Here is a 21,633-nt window from a genome sequence, read left to right on the forward strand (position 1 = left end):
AGCTCCTGTGTGATGCAGAACTATGAAAGTCAGTGCTGATGGGTGGGAGGTATTGACTGGGGTGTCCCAGTCTCTCCAGCTTTAGTTTGGCACTCCTGGTTGTCTAATGGTGACACAGCCCATTTGGGACAGAGTTATCAGTCATTACCTGTCTACTTCAGCAGTTCCCCTCTGGGGGAGGATGTGGCTGGCTCAAAATCATGCACAACCCCTCTGTGTGCACTGAGCACAGATGGCCGATTTTTTCTTTTTAGCCAAGCTGAGATTTGGACAATTTGACTTTATCAACTTGATCAAACATATGCAATGCTGGTACAGCAACATGGAGGCTGGCCATGGGGTGCCTGACATGTGCCTGCCTTGGTCAGTGGAGCTCCTGAGGTGGGGGATGCCTCCTGCAGGAGCCAGGATGGGATGGTATGCCCTGATCAGCCTCTGCTGCTGGTTTCAGATGGGCAGCTCTCCCTCCCAGCTCTCTTGAGGCCTCATTCAGTTTCTTTTCCACCAGCTGTTTCTGCTCAGACCTGCATGTCCATCCCGAGTTCATCCTGTCAGGTCGTTGTCCCAGTGCCAAGTACATTTTTCCTCAGTGGATGCCCACCAAGGTGCTCAGTGGGCTGCAGCTCATGGGGTGCAGAGACAGGCTGAGAAAGCTGGATCTGCTCAGTCTGGAGAATGGGAGCAGGAGTGATTTAAGTCTCTCTAAGGAGTAGCTGTGAAGGTGGACTCTTCCTGGCTCACAGGGAGAGGACAAGAGGTAACAGATGCAGATTACAACAAGGGAAGTAACCTTTAGACAAAGACAAACACATTCCCTATGATAGTGGTGTGATGCAGACACAGGGATGAGAGAAATCTTGGGATCTCCAATCTTGACTATTCTCCCAAACTGTCTAGGCCTTGAGCAAGCTCTCTGGATTTTCAGTTAACCCTGCTTTGAGTAGCTGGTTGACCTGCAAACCTCCTGATGTCCTTCTCCACTTCCATTTTCTTGTGATTTATAGTGATAAACTGTTTTACTTCCTAGCCAGAGTTCACCTGGGTGAACTCTAAGATATCCCATGTATGCAAGTCCTGAAGCCCAGGCTGTTCCATGCTGTTGCATTCTTTTCTGTGAGGCCTGTCTTGACACCAAGAAATCTTCACAAGCCAGAACATCTTTTCTTGTAAAACCACTTCTCTTGTCATTACAAGCACTTCTAGCCATGCCTTTGCTCATAAATTGGTCTCTGAAGCAAATCTGTGCCTTGTAGAACTGAGGGTTGTACAGATTCATAATGAAGCTGCAGCCAGAGCACTGTAAACAGTGCTCAGTCGTGAGGACCTTTCTCTAATATATTTACCCTGGAATCCCTCTTGAGGTTTTAGTATCAATGTTAATGCCTCTAAGCGAGGAGATGAATTCCCTTTTGACCTGTTCAGGCTTTGCAGGCTGGTGACTGATGCTGTCCTTGGCCATACCAAACAATGCCCTTTGATAACTTATCACAGAAACATGGAATATCCTGAGTTGGAAAGTCCAACTCCTGGCGCTGCACAGACTGCCCAACAGGCCCACCCTGTGCCTGAGAGCATTGCCCAAACACTCCTGGGGCTCTGGCAGCCTTAGGGCCATGTCCATTCCCCAAGGAGCCTGTTCAGTGCCCCAGCACCCTCTGGAGGAAGAACCTTTCATGATATCCAACTAAACTCCCCAACACAGATCCAGCTGTTCCCTCAGGTCCTGTCCCTGTTTACCAGAGGGAAGAGATTGTTGTCTGCCTCTCTGCTTGTTCCAATCTGTTTCAGAGTAGATATTTATGCCAGAAATTTTCAGTGTGAATCATTCCCATTTCAAAATCCAGACCTCATCTTTTGTGTCTCAACCATTGCTTTGCATTTGGAAATCACTTGCGGTCTTCAGCTTCACCAACTTCTCTCTCTCACACATTGCTGTGCTGACAACAGTCCATCCTCTTCTGAGCCTTCATATGGTGAACAAGACAATTTTCTTGGCCTTTTCCCAACACATTTTCCCACATGGATCACTTCCCCTGCCTCCCCTCTCTCAGAGTCATGAAAATGTGGTGACAATAGCTCACGGTGTGAGCAAGTCCCTCCTCTCCCTATCTCAGATTCACTTAAATTGAGCCAGGTTCTGGAAAAGGTGCAAAGACCTAGGGGCAGAAGGGAGTCAACTGGGGATGCACACACTTGGTCTGGAGACTGGGATCTTCATTAGAGCTGCAGTTTCTGAAAACACCTTGCAGGTCAGGCAAGAGCTGACTGCTTCTCAAATGGGAGCAGGATGGATCCAGGTGCTGGGGTTTCTTGCAGCAGGAGCAAATTAAAGCTGTGGATTTTGGTTATCTGTGGGTTTGGAGCCTGAATGTTGTGTTAGATCTGAGTTGCCTGTCTGTCCATGATGAATTGGGAATGTACTTGGTTTTCTCCAGACTCATCAGACACACTTATCAGCTGTTGGAATCAAAGACCTCCTGCTCCTTTGATGGGCAGTGGTAGAGTGCCCATCCCTAGAGGTGTCCAAGGAAGGATTGGACATGGCACTCAGTGCCCTGAGCTGGTGACAAGGTGGGGGGATCAGTCACAGCTTAGACTGGATGATCCTGGAGGTATTTTCCAACCTCGGTATTTCTGTGAAGTTATTGAAAATTGCTGACAGTGACTTAAAGTAAACCTTTTCAGTGGTTTGTGAACTATTGTGAACTTTCAGACTTCCTTGTATCTGACATCCTGGGTGGGTTTCTATGTGCAGAGTTGTATCAAAGGTTTCTTCTACAGCAGGAGCCAGACAACAGCAGCCTGGTTTGGAAACCACTGCCATTCTTGCAGGACAGCCATTCTACTCCTTTCACTGGTGCTACATTTTAGGAGCCTCTTCCTGGTAGGTCAGGATGAACCAGTTGTGCATCAAATCAACCTCCTCCCAGTTGCAAAAGGCCACAATTTTGTCCAGATAAGATACAGGAAAGGCTGACAGACATAGAAAGGGAAACGTTTGCTGGATCAAACCTTGGAGAAGCAGAAAGAAGCCATGGTTTTTCTCTAAGCACTGGCTCCCCCAGGGACCTGGTTTCTGCAAGCACCAGATCACAGGGTCCCAGTGTGCACACATGGGGCTCTTTTAATGTCCATGTGATGGTGCCAGGACAGTTCAGAGGCTATTGAGAAGTTCTTTGCTTTGTCTGCCTCTCCTGTGGTTGAAGGGAAGCCTTGGGAGAGCTGAGAGGTGAGGCTGAAGTCACCTCTCTTCAGTTTTCCAATGAAAATCAGGAGAAGAAGGGTCTGTGGCTAAGCTGGAGGAGCAGGGAGCACAGGCAGTGCCTTTCTATATTATTGTGTTTCCTCAGTTTCTTTGGGAAATATCACTGAGTCTTGCCCATTGTACTGTTCTCAAGGATTTGACTTTGCTCTTTGGATTTTAGGTAATGGTCATTGTGATTTTATGGGTCTTTGGGCTATTTCCTTTTGATAATCTGCAGCTCTCAGACTTGGCTGGAATTGAGAGTCATTGCTCCTTTGAAGTGCCAGCTGCTAGAGCAAGGCCTGGTGTGCAGATGATGAATCATGAAGATTTGTTTTTCAGCCCAGTCATTCTGGCTATTGCAAAGTTCCTTTTCACACAGTTGTTTTAGGAGATGAAATGCAGTTGGAGCAGTCCCAGGTTATACCTGCATTTTCATGATTTACTCCTTGCTTTTGTAGATGCTGTCTGAACATGCACCTGCCTATTGCCAGGAAAACACAGGGAGTCGCTGCTCTTGCTTTATCTTTTTGTTTAGACTTGTGACACTTTTCCCACTTTTCCCACTGTGCATGCAGAATGTCTCCCTGCTCAGCTTGGTCCCTCTATTGCCTGGATGAGTAGAGCAGGGTCTGACAGCTCAGATTACTGTTTTTCTCTTTTTCCCCTGAAAATACTGATTTCTGATTTCCTGGACATCTTGCAGCCAGCTGGCTTTGTGAAGATCAGTGTTTGCACAAAGTGAGACAGCCTGGGGTCATGGAATCATGAAATGGTTTGGGCTGGAATGGACTTAAATATCATCCACTTCTACCCCTGCCATGGGCAGGGACACCTTCCACTATCCAAGGTTGCTCCAAGCCCCAACCTGGTCTCGAACACTTCCAGAGATGAGGCAGCCACAGCATGTCTGGACAGGGTTTGTGCTGTCCAATACATCCTGCTCTTCCTCACTAAAGATTTTCTTAAAATTCCTCAGGGTTCCTATTCCCAGAGCCTCCTGAAGGGGTTCTCCAAGCACTGCCAGCCCCACAGCCCCTGCACACAGGTGGCTTTGCTGATGTGTTTTTTTCTGTTGCCATCCTGGATCTCTTGCAGTGCCATTGCTAAACCGGCTTCCCACGGTGAGTGCAGCTCCCAGCAGAGAGCACAGCCTGGCTAAAGTCTCACTCCCAAACCTCATTCCAGCTTTACACCACCCACACACAGCTGATGGAGGGAGTCTCACCTCTGCTCTACATCCCCAGCTACTCGTGACTCATTCACTGCTGTGCTCAACACGCTCTGGGCTGGAAGGATGGAGCTTTTCCTCCTTCACTACCCCTTTACCTGTCTTCTCATTGCCTTTCTAGTCCTCTACCAGGTGAAACCTGCATTCAGATTCTTCTGCAAGATGACCTTCTATAAGTTGTGGCTCTTCACCATAAGCATTGGGGCTGCCATCCTGAGTATTCCTCGTGGACGTAACGTGGACAACATGATGTAAGTTGTCTGTGGGTCCTTCCTGCCCTGAGCATTGATGGAGTCTGCTCTATGCAGTGCTTTGATTTGGAGGGTCCTGGGGGTGTAGGGAGATATTTGTTTTATATTGATTTGGGGAGATGACAGATGCTGTAATTCAGAGAAGGGGTGTGGGTTGTAATACTGATTTGGGGTTGATAAAAAGAATAACACATTATGGAAAGAAAGGATGTAAAAGGTGACATAGATTTGCCAAATCAGGTAATACCAACAACCTGGATGTAATACATATTGCTATATTTACTAGAGCTGTTTCATCTAGTTTTTGCAGCTGTATTTCCCTCTTCCCCATGGCTGAGCACTCTTTGACTAAGCTGTGTTGAGAAAGCTACTCCAGGGGCTCTTCCCATTCTCTACTCTGAGCCAGTGCACACCTGAGACATCACCACGGTGCAGTGCTGGCCCCTGCATGGGCACTGGTGTGTCCATCAGCTCAGTGACAGCCTGGTGTCCCAGTTCTGGCTGACCCCCAGCCCATCTCATCCTGCCTCTCCAGATTCCATTCAGACTCTCCTAGACATGGTCTCACCTGGAGGCTGCATGGGCTGTTCAGGGGTGATCAGTGGTGGCAATCAGGAACCCAGTGGGGATGAAAAGATGACTCTGCTACATGGCACCACAGTGCTTGAGCCCTCCTAAAGTGCTGCAGAAGCAGGATTTACTATTCAATTCTATGCTTCAGTGGTAATTCATATTTCCTAACTGAGCAACAGCCTTTTGCTTTGAGAAGTTTTGTTCACCTCTTGACTCTGGTGCCTGATTTTTTTTTCCTGGATGTTATTTTACCAATATCTCTTCAAATAGGACTCCCAGCATTGCAGCCCAATGTCACCTAAAGGCAAATTCCTCTCTTTTTACAGCCAGCAGGGTTAGGCACAGGTTTACTGCAGCCTGTATTCACAACCCAGCAAGGTAGGGAGGAAAGGAGTACAAAGGTGTGCTGTGAATCTGGATATTATCTAATATTTGGCTGATCTGTGGAATTTCTGAAACTGTAGTTGCTGGGTCATTGGTCATGTATGGCTTGAGGGAAACCTTCAAGGTGTATTTGTCTACTGTTAAAAAATAATTAGCTGCAGGGGGACACTAATTGTTCTCCAAGTCTTGGTCAAAGCTGTGTTAGTGAGAAACCAGCAGAAGCAGTGTCAGGTGGGCTGTTTGGATGCAAAGTTTGGTCCCAGATTTCAACATCTCTGGCTAATTTCCACTCCTCTTTTCCAGGTTCTTGCGCACATTGACCATGCCACTCAAATACATCTTTGGCATTCAGATAGTGGTGAAGGGCAAGGAGAACCTCAGGACTAAGAAACCTTTTGTCCTGGTGCTGAACCACCAGACCTCCCTTGACATCCTGGGTATGTGGTGATCCTGCCTCCTGCTTCTGGCAGGCAGAAGGGCATGAGTGGCTGCTACAGAGCCCTTCACCAGCCAGCCCCAAGCCAGGGCTGGTCTCCAGTTTATCAGAGGCATTTTCAAGCTACATCAGCTTCACCCTCTCCAAGGGAATGGGGACAAGGCTCTCAGCTGACCACAGCCCTCTCATAGCTGCTCTCCTTCAGTGCCAGTCCTGAGTGGATAGTCTGGAGACCCCCAAAATTTCCCAGGGAGTCTATGAAGCTTCAGGCATGGCACTCCCTGAAGCAGAGGGCTGTCACCCAGGATCTAGAGAGACCCTGAGTGCAGATGACGATTTGTTCTGCCCTTGCTGTCCCCTTGCAGTGATGATGGAGATACTGCCAAGGCGCTGTGTGCCCATTGCAAAGAAGGAGATCTTGTACATGGGCACATTCGGCCTGGCCTGCTGGCTCGCAGGGGTCATCTTCATCGACCGCAAGAGGAGGGAAGAGTCCATTAGCACCCTGACAGAGGTGGCACACTCCCTGTACAAGGACAACGTGAGTGGGGAGGAGTCCAATGAGGAGCTGCTGGAAAACAGGAATGTGAATCAGAATGTGGGTGGAAAGAGATATTTGTCTCTGGGCTGGGCACTGAGCAGAACAGAGTGAGAGCATCGGTGTGTTCTGTGCCCATGAATGGAGGTCAGGGGTACAGAGATGAGCCCCAGGGTGCCATCCCTCTGCAGTGGTTAGAATTGTACCTGGAGGTCCTCCCGCCCTAATGTCTTCTCCCTCCTGCAGTTGCGTGTCTTGATCTTCCCTGAAGGAACTCGCAACCATGGTGGCTCCATGTTGCCCTTCAAACGTGGGGCCTTCCAGCTGGCTGTGAAAGCCCAGGTGAGACCCACCTTCCTTCTGCCCCTGGAGTGCAATTTGCCTCCTGTGGTCCACCAACAAATCAGGGTACTGGTCCCTGGCTTTCCTAAAGATTGAGTACATTAATACAATAATATATCCAGGAGCCCTCAGGAGTTTGCAGATGGCACAGGAGGGGTCTGTTACAGAAACAGAGAGACAAGTGGAAAACCTTTGTTACAGCTTGGGATAAAAGGGTAGGGGGACCTTGACAAGAGCCCTGGACCTGCATAGGGAAGTTTCTGCTGAGCTAGTCTCTGTAGATAGTAATTTGACAACCCACTGTTGTTGGCCTAAATACAGAGATTGAAAATACAAAATCCAAAGGTGAGGACATGGGGGGATATAGTTAAATGATCTAAATATTAAAATAATCCTCCGAGTGTCTGCTGTGACACTGATGGTGATAATTATCAACAAGGTGCAGAATTCACCTGAAAACATTAGCTGGATTTTGGAGAATGTGCATATTCACTGTAGACTGCCTCCCCTCCAGGTGCCCATTATTCCTGTAGTGTTTTCTTCCTACAACAACTTCTACAACCAGAAGGAGAAGAAATTTACACCAGGTGAGGATGACCTGGGGCAAAGAATGGTTTGGGTGGTGCAAGATTAGTCCTTGGAGCCATGACTAGGGTGGGAAGAGGACCACATGTAATATGGAGATGGCACCCAGAAAACAGCAGTTTCTGTCTTCTTGGGAAGAAATGGGACATTTCAGGCATCACTTTTTCCTCTCCCCTTGGATCCTCACTGCTTGTCCAATACCTGTCCAAAAGAACTTGAAGAAGCAGGTCCTGCCCCTGACCTCCCTACACTACCCTTGGATCTGCAGTGCATGGAGAGCTAGGAAACATTTATGCTAACAAAAATTTCTACTGGCCACTGATAAAATTTTAGGGGGAAAAATAACACAGGTCCTGGACTTCAGAAGGAAAATGCAGAAAAAAATGGTACAAATTCCAATATAGAAAAGTAACCCATCATGCTCCTTCTCTCCCTTAGCTGCCACTCACTTTAAAATGGACTTTTGCCACTTCCCACTCTTTCCCAGGCCAGCCCTGGTTTTCTCTGAGGAGAGGATTTACATCTGAAATTCTCATTCCTCCCATTGTTGTGCCTGGGTGTAGTCATCCCCTTGCAGGCAGACTTCTGGAAAGAGAGAGTGTGCAAATGATAAATATGGAATTGCCTGTTTCCAGTCATCTTTCACCTGCTGGGTTTATCCTCTCCCTGTTCACACGCAAAAGTATTTTGGATCTGGAAGTGTTCCCCCACTTGAGAGTCAATAGGACCATAACTAGGAATTCTGCTAGACTGTTCCCTTCCCTTCTCATCCCTGCTCTGGGAAATCAGAGAATAACCTCCAGGGGAGGGATCTTGGAAGAAGCAGAACATTTTGTTTTAAGCAAGGCCAGGTCTAAAGACAGATGAGTTAGCTTTGTGACCAGTCCAAAAATGTTGTATTAACTCAAGATGGAGATTCCAAGAATTCCCTGAGCTTTTTAAGAAAGCCTTTTTGCAGTTACATTGTACATGCATGTATATTTGCCTATATACAACTTCAGCCACCCTGTGAATTCACGGTTAGCTAGTTTCATGCTAGTTCCATTTTCCAAATGGCTGTTAAACAGGCAGGACCTGCACTGCTGAAGAAAGAACCCTAGTTAGCTTTCCTTGAACTTTGCCATTTTCCCCATCTGGAAGTTTTGCCAGAGCTGATTCTGAAGATGGTGGTCAAGATTCCTGTGCACTGAGCAGTTTGTCAGGACAGCTCCCTCAGGGGTTCTGGGTGTGCTGAGGAGCCTCTCAGAAGCCTGGCTCTGTGCCTGGTGTTGGACACTGTCATTCATGGAACATATACAGTGCTTTCTGGAAGTCTGTTTCCAAGAGACCTGAATTTTCAGCACAGTCTTGTCATCACTCTGCTCTTTCAAGTAGGAGCAAATGAAGTGAGGTACCAGCCTGGCTTTGGGTGTAAGATGTGCAGGCAGGTAACACAGAATCATGGAATCACAGAAGGGTTTGTGTTGGAAGGGACTTGAAGCTCATTTCATTCCACCCCTTACCATGGGCAAGGACATCTTCCACTAGACCAGATTGCTCCAAGCCCCATCCAACATGACAAACCCTTTTCTTGTGTCAAGTTCTTCTCTATGCTTGTTTTGCCTCCTGTCCCACAGCTCTGCTGCTGGCACTGCTAGATCTCAATCCAGGCACACATGTTAAGTCATACAAGATCATTACAACACATCACAGACTCTCCTCAGGTCCCCAGGTTCCTGTCTGTGCAGGCACTGTCTTGTCTCTACTGGGCCAAAACAGGGAACTCTTGAGGCTAGAACAGAGTATGATGGCAGCTCCCCGGTATGTTCTTCCAGTTTACACCAGTCCATTGCTTAGGTGCTTCCCTGGAGAAATCTAACATACCAGGGATTCCTGGCCACAATTTCTCATCCCAAAGTGTGTTTCTGGAAGGAGGGACCGTGCTAAATTTGGTATACACAGACAGAGCACAGCCAGCTTGGATGTGTTGTATTAAACATCTTCTCTTTGCCCGTGACCTAGACAGACCCTGCGACCTTTCCACTGTGAAAACCCATTCTATATGAAACATTGCATTGTGTTGGAGGAGAGATTCACCTCTTTCCATATTTGTCATTCTTATGCTCTCTGTGGATGGGAAAAGCACAGGTTGGGTTTTTGCTGTGCGCATTTGGGATGTGGCTGGACTCCCACACCACTGGTGTGGGAATGAGGGCATTTCCTTGGTTGGCACCAACCCTCCTGCTGTACCACCTCTTCTATACCACTCATGTGGGCTTTTTTTTTTCATTGTCTCACCTTCTTCCAGGAAAGATGATCATCCAGATCTTGCCAGAAGTGGAGACGCTGGGCCTGGGCCCAGATGACGTTCCCAAGTTGACGGAGCAGGTCCGTGACTCCATGCTCTCTGCCTACCAGGGGATATCAGGAATGACGAACGGAGCCTCTCATTAGCGATCCTATCCTCCAGCTCCAGCTGTGTGTGCCATAACTGAGGGGAGGCCGTAACAACCACAGGAAGGTCTGGCAGCAGAAGCAGCTGTGGATTACAACGCTGACAAAACAGAGGCAGGCAAAACATCCACCAAGTGAAGCTTCCAAGGGGAATGTTCTTGTGTTCCTCCTGGAGAACGGTGCCACCCAGCGAGACAGACACACAATGGACAGCTGGACATTTCTGTGTAACCATACTGCTGAGAATGTCCCACCAGCTGGACCCCAGGCAGAGCTGGGCCCTTCCTGTAATCATTGCTGCCTGTTTATAACCACCTTTCCCAGTTCAGATCCAGCAAGGCAGAGGCATTGATCCCAAGCCTGTGACCATGCTGCCAGGGAAGTGGCTGCCTTGGAGTTTGAGGGCTGCCACATTTCCCTGGAATACACTCAGGAGAAGGCGCTGTTTTCTTCCTCTTCCATGAGGAGGATTAGGGAGGTACTTCTTCCATGAGAGACAGAAACTAAGGCAGCTTTGGGAGAGGGGAATTAAAGACCTTACATGTGTCTACAGGGCTTGGTGGTTTCTTTGGCCTTCTGTGGGAGTCCAGGGCATCCCTCTGGCTGCCCTGGAAGGCCTGGGACCCTGGCAGGGGTCAGGAACCCCCCTGGACAGAGCCCCCAGAGACACTGGCTGTGATCTCTGTCCATGGAAAAGAGTTTTCAATCTTACAGCATGAATTACAAGCTCTGAGTGTTTGATATCAGTAATAATTAAGCGTGGCACGGATGCAAAAGTAAAATTTTACGATTCTAGATTAGGGGTTCAAAAGGGGACAAGATGGAGGAAATTGGGTGTGTTTTGTCCTTTTTCTCCTTCTTCATGCCCTCCATGTTTCACTGTGGTGTTGGCATTTTTCTGTTGGTTCAGGCTGGGGACACACTGTCCAACGTAGGTGACAGATATTGGCACGTTATTGTAAATCCAGCCCAGGGAGTTTCTGGTATTTAATGTTTGTAACATCCCACTGAGGACAGAGCCCCACACGCTGCCCTGCAGGACAGAGCTGGGCAGGGCAGCAGAACATGTTAGAGATAAACAGAATAAACAACCTTGGAACCAGCACAGACGAGTTATGGCTTCTTCTTTGGCAACAAGGCAGAGAGACAGAGACTTTCTACAATCTTGGAATCATCAATACCTCAGATTCCGACAGCCTTCCTTTTAACCTGTGAAATATTTTGCTTTCAGGGCTGAACACATCTTCAAAGTGCAAGAGGCACATGGCTGGGGGCTCAGAAACCAGAGGCAAACAGCATGAGTATGCTGCCTAATGTCCTTACTATGACCAGATGGAATCATCATCCCTGGAACTGTTCAAAAGATGTGTGTATCTGGTACTTAGGGACATGGTTTAGTGTTGACTTGGCTGTGCTGGGTTAAAGGACTTTACTATATTGGAGTGCTTTTCCAGCCTTACTGATTCTGCAATTCTGTGATGATTCTATGATAATCTCATGATTTTTAGCACAACCTGTATGTCTTTGAACTCAAATGCACTCTGGGAGCTGCAGCACCTGATTTCTGAGTCCAGCCTTCTGTCTTCTCTGTCAGAGGATGCCCACCAGCCACAATGTGATTTGCTTTTTTGTGCTGGTATGTTTAGCAATGAACCAGAGCCAAAGACTGTTTTGGACACAGGTCTGACTTCCACAGAATCACACACAGATTCACAGGATCATTTAGGTTGGAAAAGCCCTCTAGGGTCATCAAGTCTAACCTGTGACTGATTCTCACCTTCTCAACCATTCCAGAGCACTGAGTGCCACATCCAGTTCTTCCTTGGGCACCTCCAGGGATGAGGATTCTACCACCTCCCTGGGTTTCCAGTGCCTGAGCACCCTTTCCATGGTGAAATTCCTGCTGGTGTCCACCCTGAGCCTCCCCTGGCCCAGCCTGAGGCCATTCCCTCTCCTCCTGTCCCTGTTCCCTGGAGCAGAGCCCGACCCCCCAGCTGTCCCCTCCTGTCAGGAGCTGTGCAGAGCCACAAGGTCCCCCTGAGCCTCCTTTTCTCCAGGCTGACCCCCTTTCCAGGGGGAAAAGGGGAAGGCTCCCACCTCTCCCCCAGCAACATTATCTTCTCTGAACATATTCCAGCTTTTCAATGTCTTTCTTGTGGTGAGAGGCCCAAAACTGAACACAGAATTTGACGTGCGGCCTCAGCAGTACCAGCACAGGGGAACAGGCACTACCCTGGACATGCTGGTCACAGTGAGTCTGGCACAGCCCAGGTGCCATTGGACTCTTACCCACCTGGGCACACTTTGGCTCCTGTTCAGTCACTGTCAACCAGATCCCCCAGGCCCTTTTCTGATGGAAAGATTTCCAACCCCTCTGCCCCCAGCCTGTTATTGATGCCAACTGTGAGTTGCAGTTGTGTTGCTGTGTGTTTTATTACTGTTTTATTTTTATTTATTTATGTTTTATTACTGCCCAGAATACCCAAACCACACAGATTCACTGTAGGATTTAAATAAAACTTGTTTCAAGGCTTCATGATGCAGCTGCCATGCTTCAGTATCTTCAGAGGCTGAAATCTCTCTGCTGATTAGAAGCAGCCTAAACAGCTTCTCTTGCGCAATATCAGGAGATTGGGAAAGTTTTAGTAAAGATTACATGAATGTGCTCATTTCTGAGCAGGTGCAAAGAATAAGGAATTTGATTTTGCAATGCAAGCATGCCAGCCTGCAGGTTTGACACCCCTTCAGGATGGGAAGTAAAAAAACTTGTCATAATTACACTTTTAGAGAGTCAGAAAGCCTTTGATCAATTCTTTAGGGCAACAGAAAATAAAATATCATTGCCCTCTCATCAGAAGACTTACATTACTGGAAGTTTTTTGGAAAAAAATCTACTTTAAAAAATCAAATTACAGGAAATAAAACAGATTACATAGTATTGATCTCCCCTCTGAGAAACCATGTGCTGATGTTCAGTCAGCCGCAGCCAGTGGAGCCTGATGTCCAGGCAGGAGTTTCCCAGGAGCAGCTCAGTGCCACCATTAGGGATTTCCAGTGCTGGTCTGATGAGTAGGATTATAAACTGTCAATAAAGCAGAAAAAGCTGCTGAGAGGCACAAAGTCTCTCCTGAACACACCATTTTTGTCCACCTTTTTCTCATCCCTGTATCTTTTCATATCTGAGACACCATGGTGCTTCCAGCCTTAGAATGAGTGGGTTTGGAGGCTATTTCTTGACATTTCAAAAAGTTAATCTTCTAGCAGCTGCTTTTAGCCCTGGAATGTAACTCTCTCTGGGTTATATGAACACTTTGACTTCCCCCAAGCTTGGTCAGAAAAGAGCCACAGGAAGCTGCTCAGCACATTTTAGTGACCATAAGAATACAATTTAAAAAGAAATGAAAAAACCTCTGTTGTATAGAGAGAAGGTGAGCTGAATTCAGGTCCTAAAAAATGGGGTGAAGCCATAATTTAGCCTTTAAGTGCAAATATCTGTCTTAAACAACAGTGTTTCCCTCAAATAGTTACTCAAACTGCATACAGGAACTGCATGGAGATGCTTTGTGGTATGTGCCTTGCAGAAGCACAGTGTAGGTGATCCCCAGGTATTGTTATCATCTATAAATGGGTTGTCAGAATGAAAAATAATCCAGTCCAGTCCATTCTTCAAGTCTTTGTTCTCCCACATAATTTCAGTTGGGAGAGTCCTAATCAAAAGTGTTTCAGTAGAACACTGAGTGTCCACATCTCTGACAAAGACATTGTTTTACTGTGGCACATCATAACCTTTGATCATGTGTGCTCAGCTACTGGTGTGTGAGTGTCAAAACTACTCCAGATATACCTTAAACTAATTTAAAGCTTTGGGGAAGATGAGGGGAGAGCAGGAACTTGGAGCAGCTCAGTAAGACTTTGGAGCAGGTTGGCTATTCTAGCTGCTTTTTCATCAATACTTTTCCTGTCAGAAAAGACTATGGTTGTCCTAGAATAAGGTCTTTAGAGGACACATTTCCAAGGTCCAGAACAGGCTGGATTTTGAGGGATCTCCCATTTGCTTGAAAGGAAGAGGCAGGGAATAAAGTGAGATGAAAGTGATGCATTGCCTGGAAACCCAGTTAACAGCACCTCAGGCTCCAGTGCAGCAGAGTGTAGCTAAATGGACAGTCATCATCTTTTGGGGGTAGAGTCAAAGTGGAAACTTTAATTCTTTCATTTTCGTAGGCATAGAAAAAAAACTTCATCGTGCACGTATTATTTTTGACAGATCTTAGACCATTGGTACCTTTTGTGGCACTCTCAGGCTTGTCTTTCCAGGATGAGAGGTCAAGCACATCAATCTCTTGGCAATCAGTGAAGTCCTTAGGATAAGTGTTGATCTTGAACACATCCCTGGGTATCTTTTTGATATGAGTATTGTCACAGATCACCCTTGACACTGAGATTTTTCTCAATGCTTGCAACTGTTGTGGAGTGAAAACTCCTGGGTTTTCCCACCAGAATCTGCAATGAAATGTTCAGAAGCAGTTTATAATATCTGGGTATTTGCTGAGATGGGAACCTGACCAAGGTGAGTCTGAATGGTGCTTAGATCCACCTTCCCTAGGAACACTTCTTTAGAAAGAGGTGTGTCTGGTGTGGCTAGATCTGGATTCTGCCAGTGCAGAGAGCCTTCCTCTTCCACACAGCATCAGCAAACTGCTGGGATGCAGGGATTTGTGCCCTGAGAGCAAAAGTCACCTCAGGCAGAGGCCACAGCAGATGCCCCATGATCTGGAGCTGGTACTCCTGAGCCACATGAATCTACAGAAACAGGCTGCAAAATACAGTCCTTTGGCAACTGGGCTGAAATGAAGGGGTGAGCCTTGCTGGGAGCACTCACTGGAGTGCTATAAATGGGTTGGATTCGTGTGTCACAAGAAATGTCAGCATTTTCCCCCTAAAAATGCCACAGGGAATGTATCTCTCACCTGTCCCCATCACGCAGGTTCCTGAACTGGGTGCCAATAATGCAGGACAGGAGGGGCCCAACTCTGCCTTGGGAAACCACAGGCTCTGCAACTGCCCCAATCCAGAGGTCAATGTTGTACGGTGTCCCATACACATTCATTAACTTCTTGGCCAGTTTGGGATTGCCCAGCACTTCCGATAATTCTTCTATAGTCTGGGGTTGGGAAAGCCCACAGAAGCCTCTCCAGGTGTTGTAACCTGCAAAAGCAGGAGCAGCAGATGACCAGGACCCACCACCACGTCTCCACAGCACCTTTCTTGGCCCATGAGCACTGCCTGCTTCTTCTCATGGCATTAAAAGATCTCGAAGGCATCATTGTCCATGCAGTCCCCAACAAATGTCACATTTTAGAAGGTCCTTCCCATATATGTAGACAAAACAAGCAGTTTGGGTTGTCTTTGTTACTATATCTCATCCTGTTGGTAGCTTTCTTTCTGTTGGTATCTTTCAGCAGTATCTTTCTACTGCTGAGGATGAATGCATCAGTCCTTGCAGCTTTGTGAGGCAAAATTTCTAGGATCAAATTCTTAGGAAAGGGGAAATTTGGTTTAGCAAATTTCCAGGAGCACCCATTCTTCTCTAGCACCTGGGGCAGTCCCATCTGTGGGTGCAAGTCACTTCTGCTTAGAACTCTGGCTTGTCTGGGACACAAGACAAGATTGATGGGCAAGGAACAAAGGCCAGGGGATGTGTCCAAGCCCACGTGAAAGCTGAATTTGGTCACTTGTGTCTCTACCTTCTGTACCACACATGCTCTCTCTTTGCAATGCACCACTGTCTCTCACCCACTTTCTTACATTATCCCAAATATCATCTTTGATTTCTAAACCCTTTGTCCTCATCATATGTGTCTCACAAAAATATTTTTATCATACAGAAACTTTTTATTCCCTGAGCTTGACTGTCTGTCCATCCTTCACCCTCAAGTCAAGGTACTGGTTCTTCCCATTAGTATAGAAAAAGCTTAGTTAATTCATGGAATTAACAGCAGAAGAAAAAAAGGTCTTATTCACAGGAAGTGTGGACTTGTGTCTCCTTACCTGGAAGGCCGTGGTCTCTTCCTCGCTGCATGTTCATGGCTCCTAGATCCAAACCCATCACCTCTGTCTGTTCGAAGAGGTGGTTCTGGAGTTCCTCAATGAGCAGCTGGTTCTGTTTCATGAGTTTTGCATGATCTACAACCATGCCCCGGATCAGGGGGTCAATGCCTCCTGCAGCCATTGCAAACCAATGAAAGATTTTTTGTGCCAAGGTGCAGCTTTGATGGTCCCATTCATGCAGCTGAAACAGTCTACTATGGCCTAGGTGGGGTTTTCATCTTCATATTTTCATTTCACCATATGTATATAGAATCATAGAATTATAGAATCCCAGAGTGGTTTGGGTTGGAAACGATCTTAAAGCCCCTCTCATTCCACCCCTGCCATGGGCAGGGACATCTTCCACTGTCCCAGTTTGCTCCAAGCCCCATTCAGCCTGGCCCTGGACACTTCCATGGCTGGGGCAACCACAGCTGCTCTGGGCAATCTGTGCCAGGGCCCCCGCACCCTCACAGTGGTGTCTGGATGAATCTGTACATGTCTGCAGGTGACAGTAAATAAAGCCGCACATAGTAACTAAATTCCTTATCCCCCCCCATCCCTTAGCTTTTCTTTCCACACCCCTAAATCCACTTGTTCCCCACCAGTCCCTTTCCAAGTCTCCCCCATCTGCCTGACAGGCTCCATTATGTCCTGGTGCTTGGGGGTCTGTCCAAAGTTTTAGGTTTTGGAATGGATTTTGTTTATAATTCACTATTAAGTGACAGACATTTATTAAAACATGACATGTAACAGTAGCATTAATTCATATCTGACTGTCCATATCTTTTTCATAACAATTAAGGAGACAGTATGAGCAAAACACAGGGAAATTGGCTGCACATATGTAATAATATTTCTGATAATTACTTAACCCATTTTGGAAGAGATATTTGTCTTCCTCGGAAAGACTTATCTGGAGATCTCAGCTGTGTAATAGCAGGACCCCACAACTCCAGTTAGAGCCAGGAAGAGGGATGGGCACTTCTAGGAAGGAATGATGCTGCTTTAGCTCAGTTAAACTGGATGCATCACCCTCTGTCCATGTCTCCTGATTATAGGGGGATATAAGAGCTTTGATTGACATGTACTTTGGTGTATTGACATTTGGCACAGGAAGTCTCCTGGCTCCTGGAGCAGCAGGAGCAGCTGCACAATCTCTGGACGTGGAACACCCCACTGTCAGGTCTTGCTGAGCTGGGACGTGTCCAGGGAATGACTGGACATGGTGCTCAGTGCTCCGGGCTGGGTGACAAGGTGGGGGTCACAGGTTAGACTTGATGGTCTTGGAAATATTTTCCAACCTAAATGATTCTGGGATTCTGTAATTCCGTGTGCCTGACCAGCTGATCTCCACCCCAGAACCAGACCAGGACAACTGCTCCATGTTCTTACCTTCCATTACAATTCTCCACGGAGCACAAAAGGTCAAATGCAGAGGGACATGGGAGGAGGAACCCAAAGGCTGAAAGCTCTCATTCAAACGGGACACAAAAGGCTGCACCGAAGTGTGGCCAAATCGGAAAGCCAGGGAGAAAACATTTGAGGCCCTTGGATCCACCTTTTCATTGTAACCACTGTACAAAGGGATCCACTTGCTGGTCTCCTCAGCCAGCAGGAGTGGGAGGTAATCTCTGTATGTTATGATCTGAAAAAGTACAAGAACGCAGCAAGTTACCAGCAGCTGCAGCAGAAATGACATCAGAAGTCAAGTGCAGAGAATGATCATGGACCCTCTGTAGCAGAATTCATTAAAATCTTCAGAAAAAAGAGCTGTAGCAATGGATTAAGTTTGGCATCATGGATTTAAATTATTTTAAAATGTGAAATCAATTTATTTAATAATTAATTTATATATTGATATAATAAATAACTGATAAATTAGTAGCATGATGCATAAGAAAGCTCTGGATATCCATGCTGTCTCAGATGGACTATCCTCATTCACAATTTCCAACTCCCACAAATAACTCCACTGATTCAGCAAAACATTTTCCTCCTTTTGCCTAAAGGAAAAACCACTTCTAAATGTGTGGATGATAAACAGTGAACAGTACCTGGTTTATGGCAATCACAATCTTTCGACTCTCCTGGTAAAGCTTTTCCCCATCCCAATGGGGATTTAATTTCCTCAGCTGTGTAGCCAGGCGATTGTGCTCTCGGACAAAGAGAGTGTGCATTGCAGAGAGTCCCAGGTTTTCTGTCACCCTTTTGTCACCTAAAATGAAAATATTTTATGAATTTTTTACATTGCTTTCAATTCCAGAAGCAGGTTTTTGTGTTAGGACAGACAAGTAACAAGTGGTGATGTCCCTGGCAATAATGCTGTGGCTGCCCCATCTCTGGAAATGCACAAGGCCAGGCTGGATGGGTCTTTAAGCAACCTGATCTAGTGGAAGGTGTCTCTGCCCATGACAGGGGATGGAACAGGATGGTCTTCAAGTTCTCTTCCAAGCCAAAACCTTCTGTGATTCTATGAAAACTGGAGGGGACTCAGTGAAGACCCTCTGTGAGATAATGGAAGAAAGCACTGAGCATTTCCCCCCAGCAAGGAGCCCTTCTCACAGGCAGAGAATGAGGAAATAAGAACACTCTGTACTCTTATGATTGACTTTGCAAGCTTCACATTTATAATGTCTTTTTAATGTTATGTCTGTGATGGATCACTTCAAATTTGAGTAAGCTCTGTATTTGTCTTCAGTTAAATTTCATACAAACGTCTAGACTTTTCTCCCCTGTAGGGTGAATTAGTTAATTAATCAATTTACTAGATGTCTTAATAGTGTTTAAATGTTAGTCTTGATTGGGTTGAAAACTGTATCATAGAATCACAGAATGGAAGGGACTTTAAAGCCCATTCCATTTCAACCTTCCACTACTCCAGGTTGTTCCAAGCCCCATTCAGCCTCACCCTGGACACTTCCAGGGATGAGGCAGCCACAAATTCTCTGGGCAACCTTTGCCAGGGTCTCACTAGTCTCACAGGGAAGAATTTCTTCTGTATATCTAATTTAATCTACTGTCTTTCAATGTGAAACCATTCCCCCTTGTCCTCCCACTACAGTTACTAATGCAGTCCATCTCCAGGCTCCCTGTAGTCCCTCCAGATCCTGGAAGGTGCTGTGAGGTCTCCATAAAACCCATTCTTCTCCAGGCTGAATAGTCTCAACTTTCTCAGTCGATGCTGACAAGCTGACAATTGGCATTCAAGTAATGAATGGTGAATTCTAGGCAGAAGAAAAAAAGCTCAAGAAGCTTTAAGCACTGGTGTCTATTCTATTGAAAATTTCTCATGCTTTCAAAAAGAATTTATAAAGGAAGAACAATTTGCTGTGATATTTTGGGGAAGTTAAAATAATTTTTATGTTTATTAATCAATTATTGCTTGATTATTTTTCTTTTCTAACTGGGGGGATGATTCCCTGTCTTTCACCTCATAGTCATGTCTTGAAGTGCCTCATTCAAATATCACAGAATCACAGAATATCCTCTGTTGGAAGAGACCTACAAGGATCCCATACAGAGATATTTGTACCTTTTTGACTTTAAGACTATCCTGGTTCAGGGAAAATTTGGGGAAAGAACCCCCAAAAGGGTTCCTTTAGGAAAGCAGATTCAATTGGCCTCTCCCCTCAACCAGTTCAGGAAAGATACCTCTTTGGAGAAAAGAGGAAAAAACCTGTTTATTAAATAAGCAAACTTAAACAATATTAAACAAGAAAACTTCTTGCCACTCAAAGAGAGAGACAAGCTCAGAAAAATCCTCCTGGGCTGCAGCTCAGCTCACTCAGTCTCTGATCAGTCCCTCCGGTGCTGGAAATGCCACGGCTCAGGCCTGGAGCTACTGTTGCTCTTCTGGTGTTCAGTCCAGAGCAGGTCCAGAGAAAGGGAAAAAACCACAGACCAGGAAACTTCTTGCCTCAGCTAGCTAAAACTAACTAGAAAAGCCAAGGAGAACTCTTTCTCACTGTCTGTCTGTCTGCAGACACTCAGTCCAGGAGCAGGAATGTGGAGGAGGGAGTGCAGTTCTTGAAAACAAACTCGGCACTCTTTCCCCCCACTTCACTCTTGGAACAAGTCTTAAAGGTCTAGAACTTATTATTCAATGTAAACAGGGCAGACAATCGGGGATAAAGGCATCATAGAATCAACCTAGGACAAAGACCCACTGAAAACCCCCCAGCTGCACCTTACCTGCTTTAAAACAGGGGATGTTGGCACTCCTGTTGGTGAGAACACAAATGCTGTGTGTCATGTTCTCAAAGGGCAGCAATTCCAGCCCCGCGTCCAGGAAGTCCTGGTTGACAGCCATCAAGCCCAGCTGGCTGGTGAGGTTCCTCAGGCTCCTCGCCAGGGCGTCGTCGCTGCCGTACACCGTGCTGGCGTCGACGAAGGACGTGGCGGCATTGAGCTGCTCCCGCTGGAAGGTGCCGGGGCTGCACACGGAGGCTGACTGCACAAACGGCATGCAGGTGTCAGGGCTCAGCATCCGCGAGTCGTCAGCGGGGAACTAAAGCAAAGGAGCCAAGTCATGCCTCAGAAAGACCCGTGGTTGTATTTCTGCTGCTGTAAGAGAATGTGGCACAGGTGAGAGTCAGAGTACCTTAATGGGGAAGCAGGGTGGCTTGAAGGCACAGCTGGTGTGGCACTGGAGCTCCAGGCTGGCTCCTTCCCCACTGGCAGGAGCCAAGTCTATGTCATGGTTGACCCACTGGCCCCAGTGCATGAAGACCAGTGAAAGCTGCTGGTCTGCAGTGATGTTCTCGTTGGCCGTGTGAGCAATTTCATTGGATACTTTTCGAACCTGCAGAAAACCAAAATGAAAATGTGACTGTCTGTCCTACAGTGGAGTGGTTGTGTCTCACTTGAACTCCCACTGAGACATCTTGCAATCACAGAATCATGAAGGTCAGAAAAGGCCTCCGAGATCATCAACCTTCCACCGAGTATCCTCACTCCCTCTACACCATATTGAGAATTGCCACGTCTACCTGTTTTTGAACACCTTCAGGGACTGACTCCTCCACTGCCCTGGAAATCCTGCTCCAATGCTTAACCACTATGTCATTGAAGACATTTTTCCTAATATCCTAAACCTCCTCTAGTACAATTTGAAGCTATTTCCTCTTGTCCTGTCACTTGTTACCTTGGAGAAGAGGCCAACCCCCACCTACTCCTTTCAGGTAGTTGTAGACCATGCACAAGATTATCTTAGATAAATTACTGAGAGTTATGGCATTACACAGCTCCATGTCGTTCCTCATATCCATCCAATCAGGTGTAAGAGTAGATTACACAGTCCTTCAGTCAAACCTGACTTCATGGAGAGCCTGTTCCAGCTGAAACTTGTTTGTGAACACCAGAAAGTCAAGAACATGGCTGAGGAACTCCCAAGCCTTGTGGTCTGTACAAACCTCCTGGTGTCCTTGAGCACTGACTGCAGCAATCATTGGGATGTACACTTTGGAAACTGCTTAGGAAAGCATCCACAACCTTTTTCTCATGTCTGTCTCCAACAAAAAATACTAA

General features: G+C 46.6%; 2 protein-coding genes across 4 annotated transcripts in view; one reads left to right on the forward strand and one right to left on the reverse strand.

The window, feature by feature from the left end:
* The first annotated feature begins 118 nt into the window (after positions 1-118).
* On the forward strand, positions 119-12,553 carry LOC110475907 (1-acyl-sn-glycerol-3-phosphate acyltransferase alpha). Its single transcript, XM_021540399.3, has 6 exons — positions 119-4,726; positions 5,987-6,120; positions 6,485-6,660; positions 6,904-6,999; positions 7,514-7,586; positions 9,872-12,553. Exons 1-6 carry the CDS (start codon positions 4,542-4,544, stop codon positions 10,015-10,017), a joined length of 810 nt encoding a protein of 269 aa, XP_021396074.3. The 5' UTR covers positions 119-4,541; the 3' UTR covers positions 10,018-12,553.
* LOC110475906 (myeloperoxidase) overlaps positions 12,426-21,633 on the reverse strand; it is a 15,969-nt gene continuing 6,761 nt past the window's right edge. For all 3 annotated transcript variants that reach the window (XM_085557660.1, XM_085557661.1, XM_085557659.1), the window contains 8 exons: positions 20,708-20,908; positions 20,299-20,614; positions 18,162-18,322; positions 17,500-17,752; positions 16,066-16,236; positions 14,985-15,222; positions 14,300-14,517; positions 12,426-13,099 (listed from right to left, as the gene is read on the reverse strand). In XM_085557660.1, the coding sequence (XP_085413786.1) occupies positions 13,059-13,099; positions 14,300-14,517; positions 14,985-15,222; positions 16,066-16,236; positions 17,500-17,752; positions 18,162-18,322; positions 20,299-20,614; positions 20,708-20,908 (1,599 nt within the window). In that variant the 3' untranslated portion in view covers positions 12,426-13,058. The remainder of the gene's footprint in view (positions 13,100-14,299; positions 14,518-14,984; positions 15,223-16,065; positions 16,237-17,499; positions 17,753-18,161; positions 18,323-20,298; positions 20,615-20,707; positions 20,909-21,633) is intronic.

The sequence above is a fragment of the Lonchura striata genome, chromosome 19 (genome assembly GCF_050655825.1).
Source record: "Lonchura striata isolate lonStrDom1 chromosome 19, ASM5065582v1, whole genome shotgun sequence".
Classification (NCBI taxonomy): Eukaryota; Metazoa; Chordata; class Aves; order Passeriformes; family Estrildidae; genus Lonchura; species Lonchura striata.

Excerpts from the sequence above, each read along its gene's own strand:
- LOC110475907 (XM_021540399.3), top strand. The coding sequence starts at position 4,542 with ATGGAGCTTTTCCTCCTTCACTACCCCTTTACCTGTCTTCTCATTGCC. Across the intron at positions 6,661-6,903 it reads ACTCCCTGTACAAGGACAAC|TTGCGTGTCTTGATCTTCCC; the intron begins GTGAGTGGGGAG and ends TCCCTCCTGCAG. Across the intron at positions 7,000-7,513 it reads AGCTGGCTGTGAAAGCCCAG|GTGCCCATTATTCCTGTAGT; the intron begins GTGAGACCCACC and ends CCTCCCCTCCAG.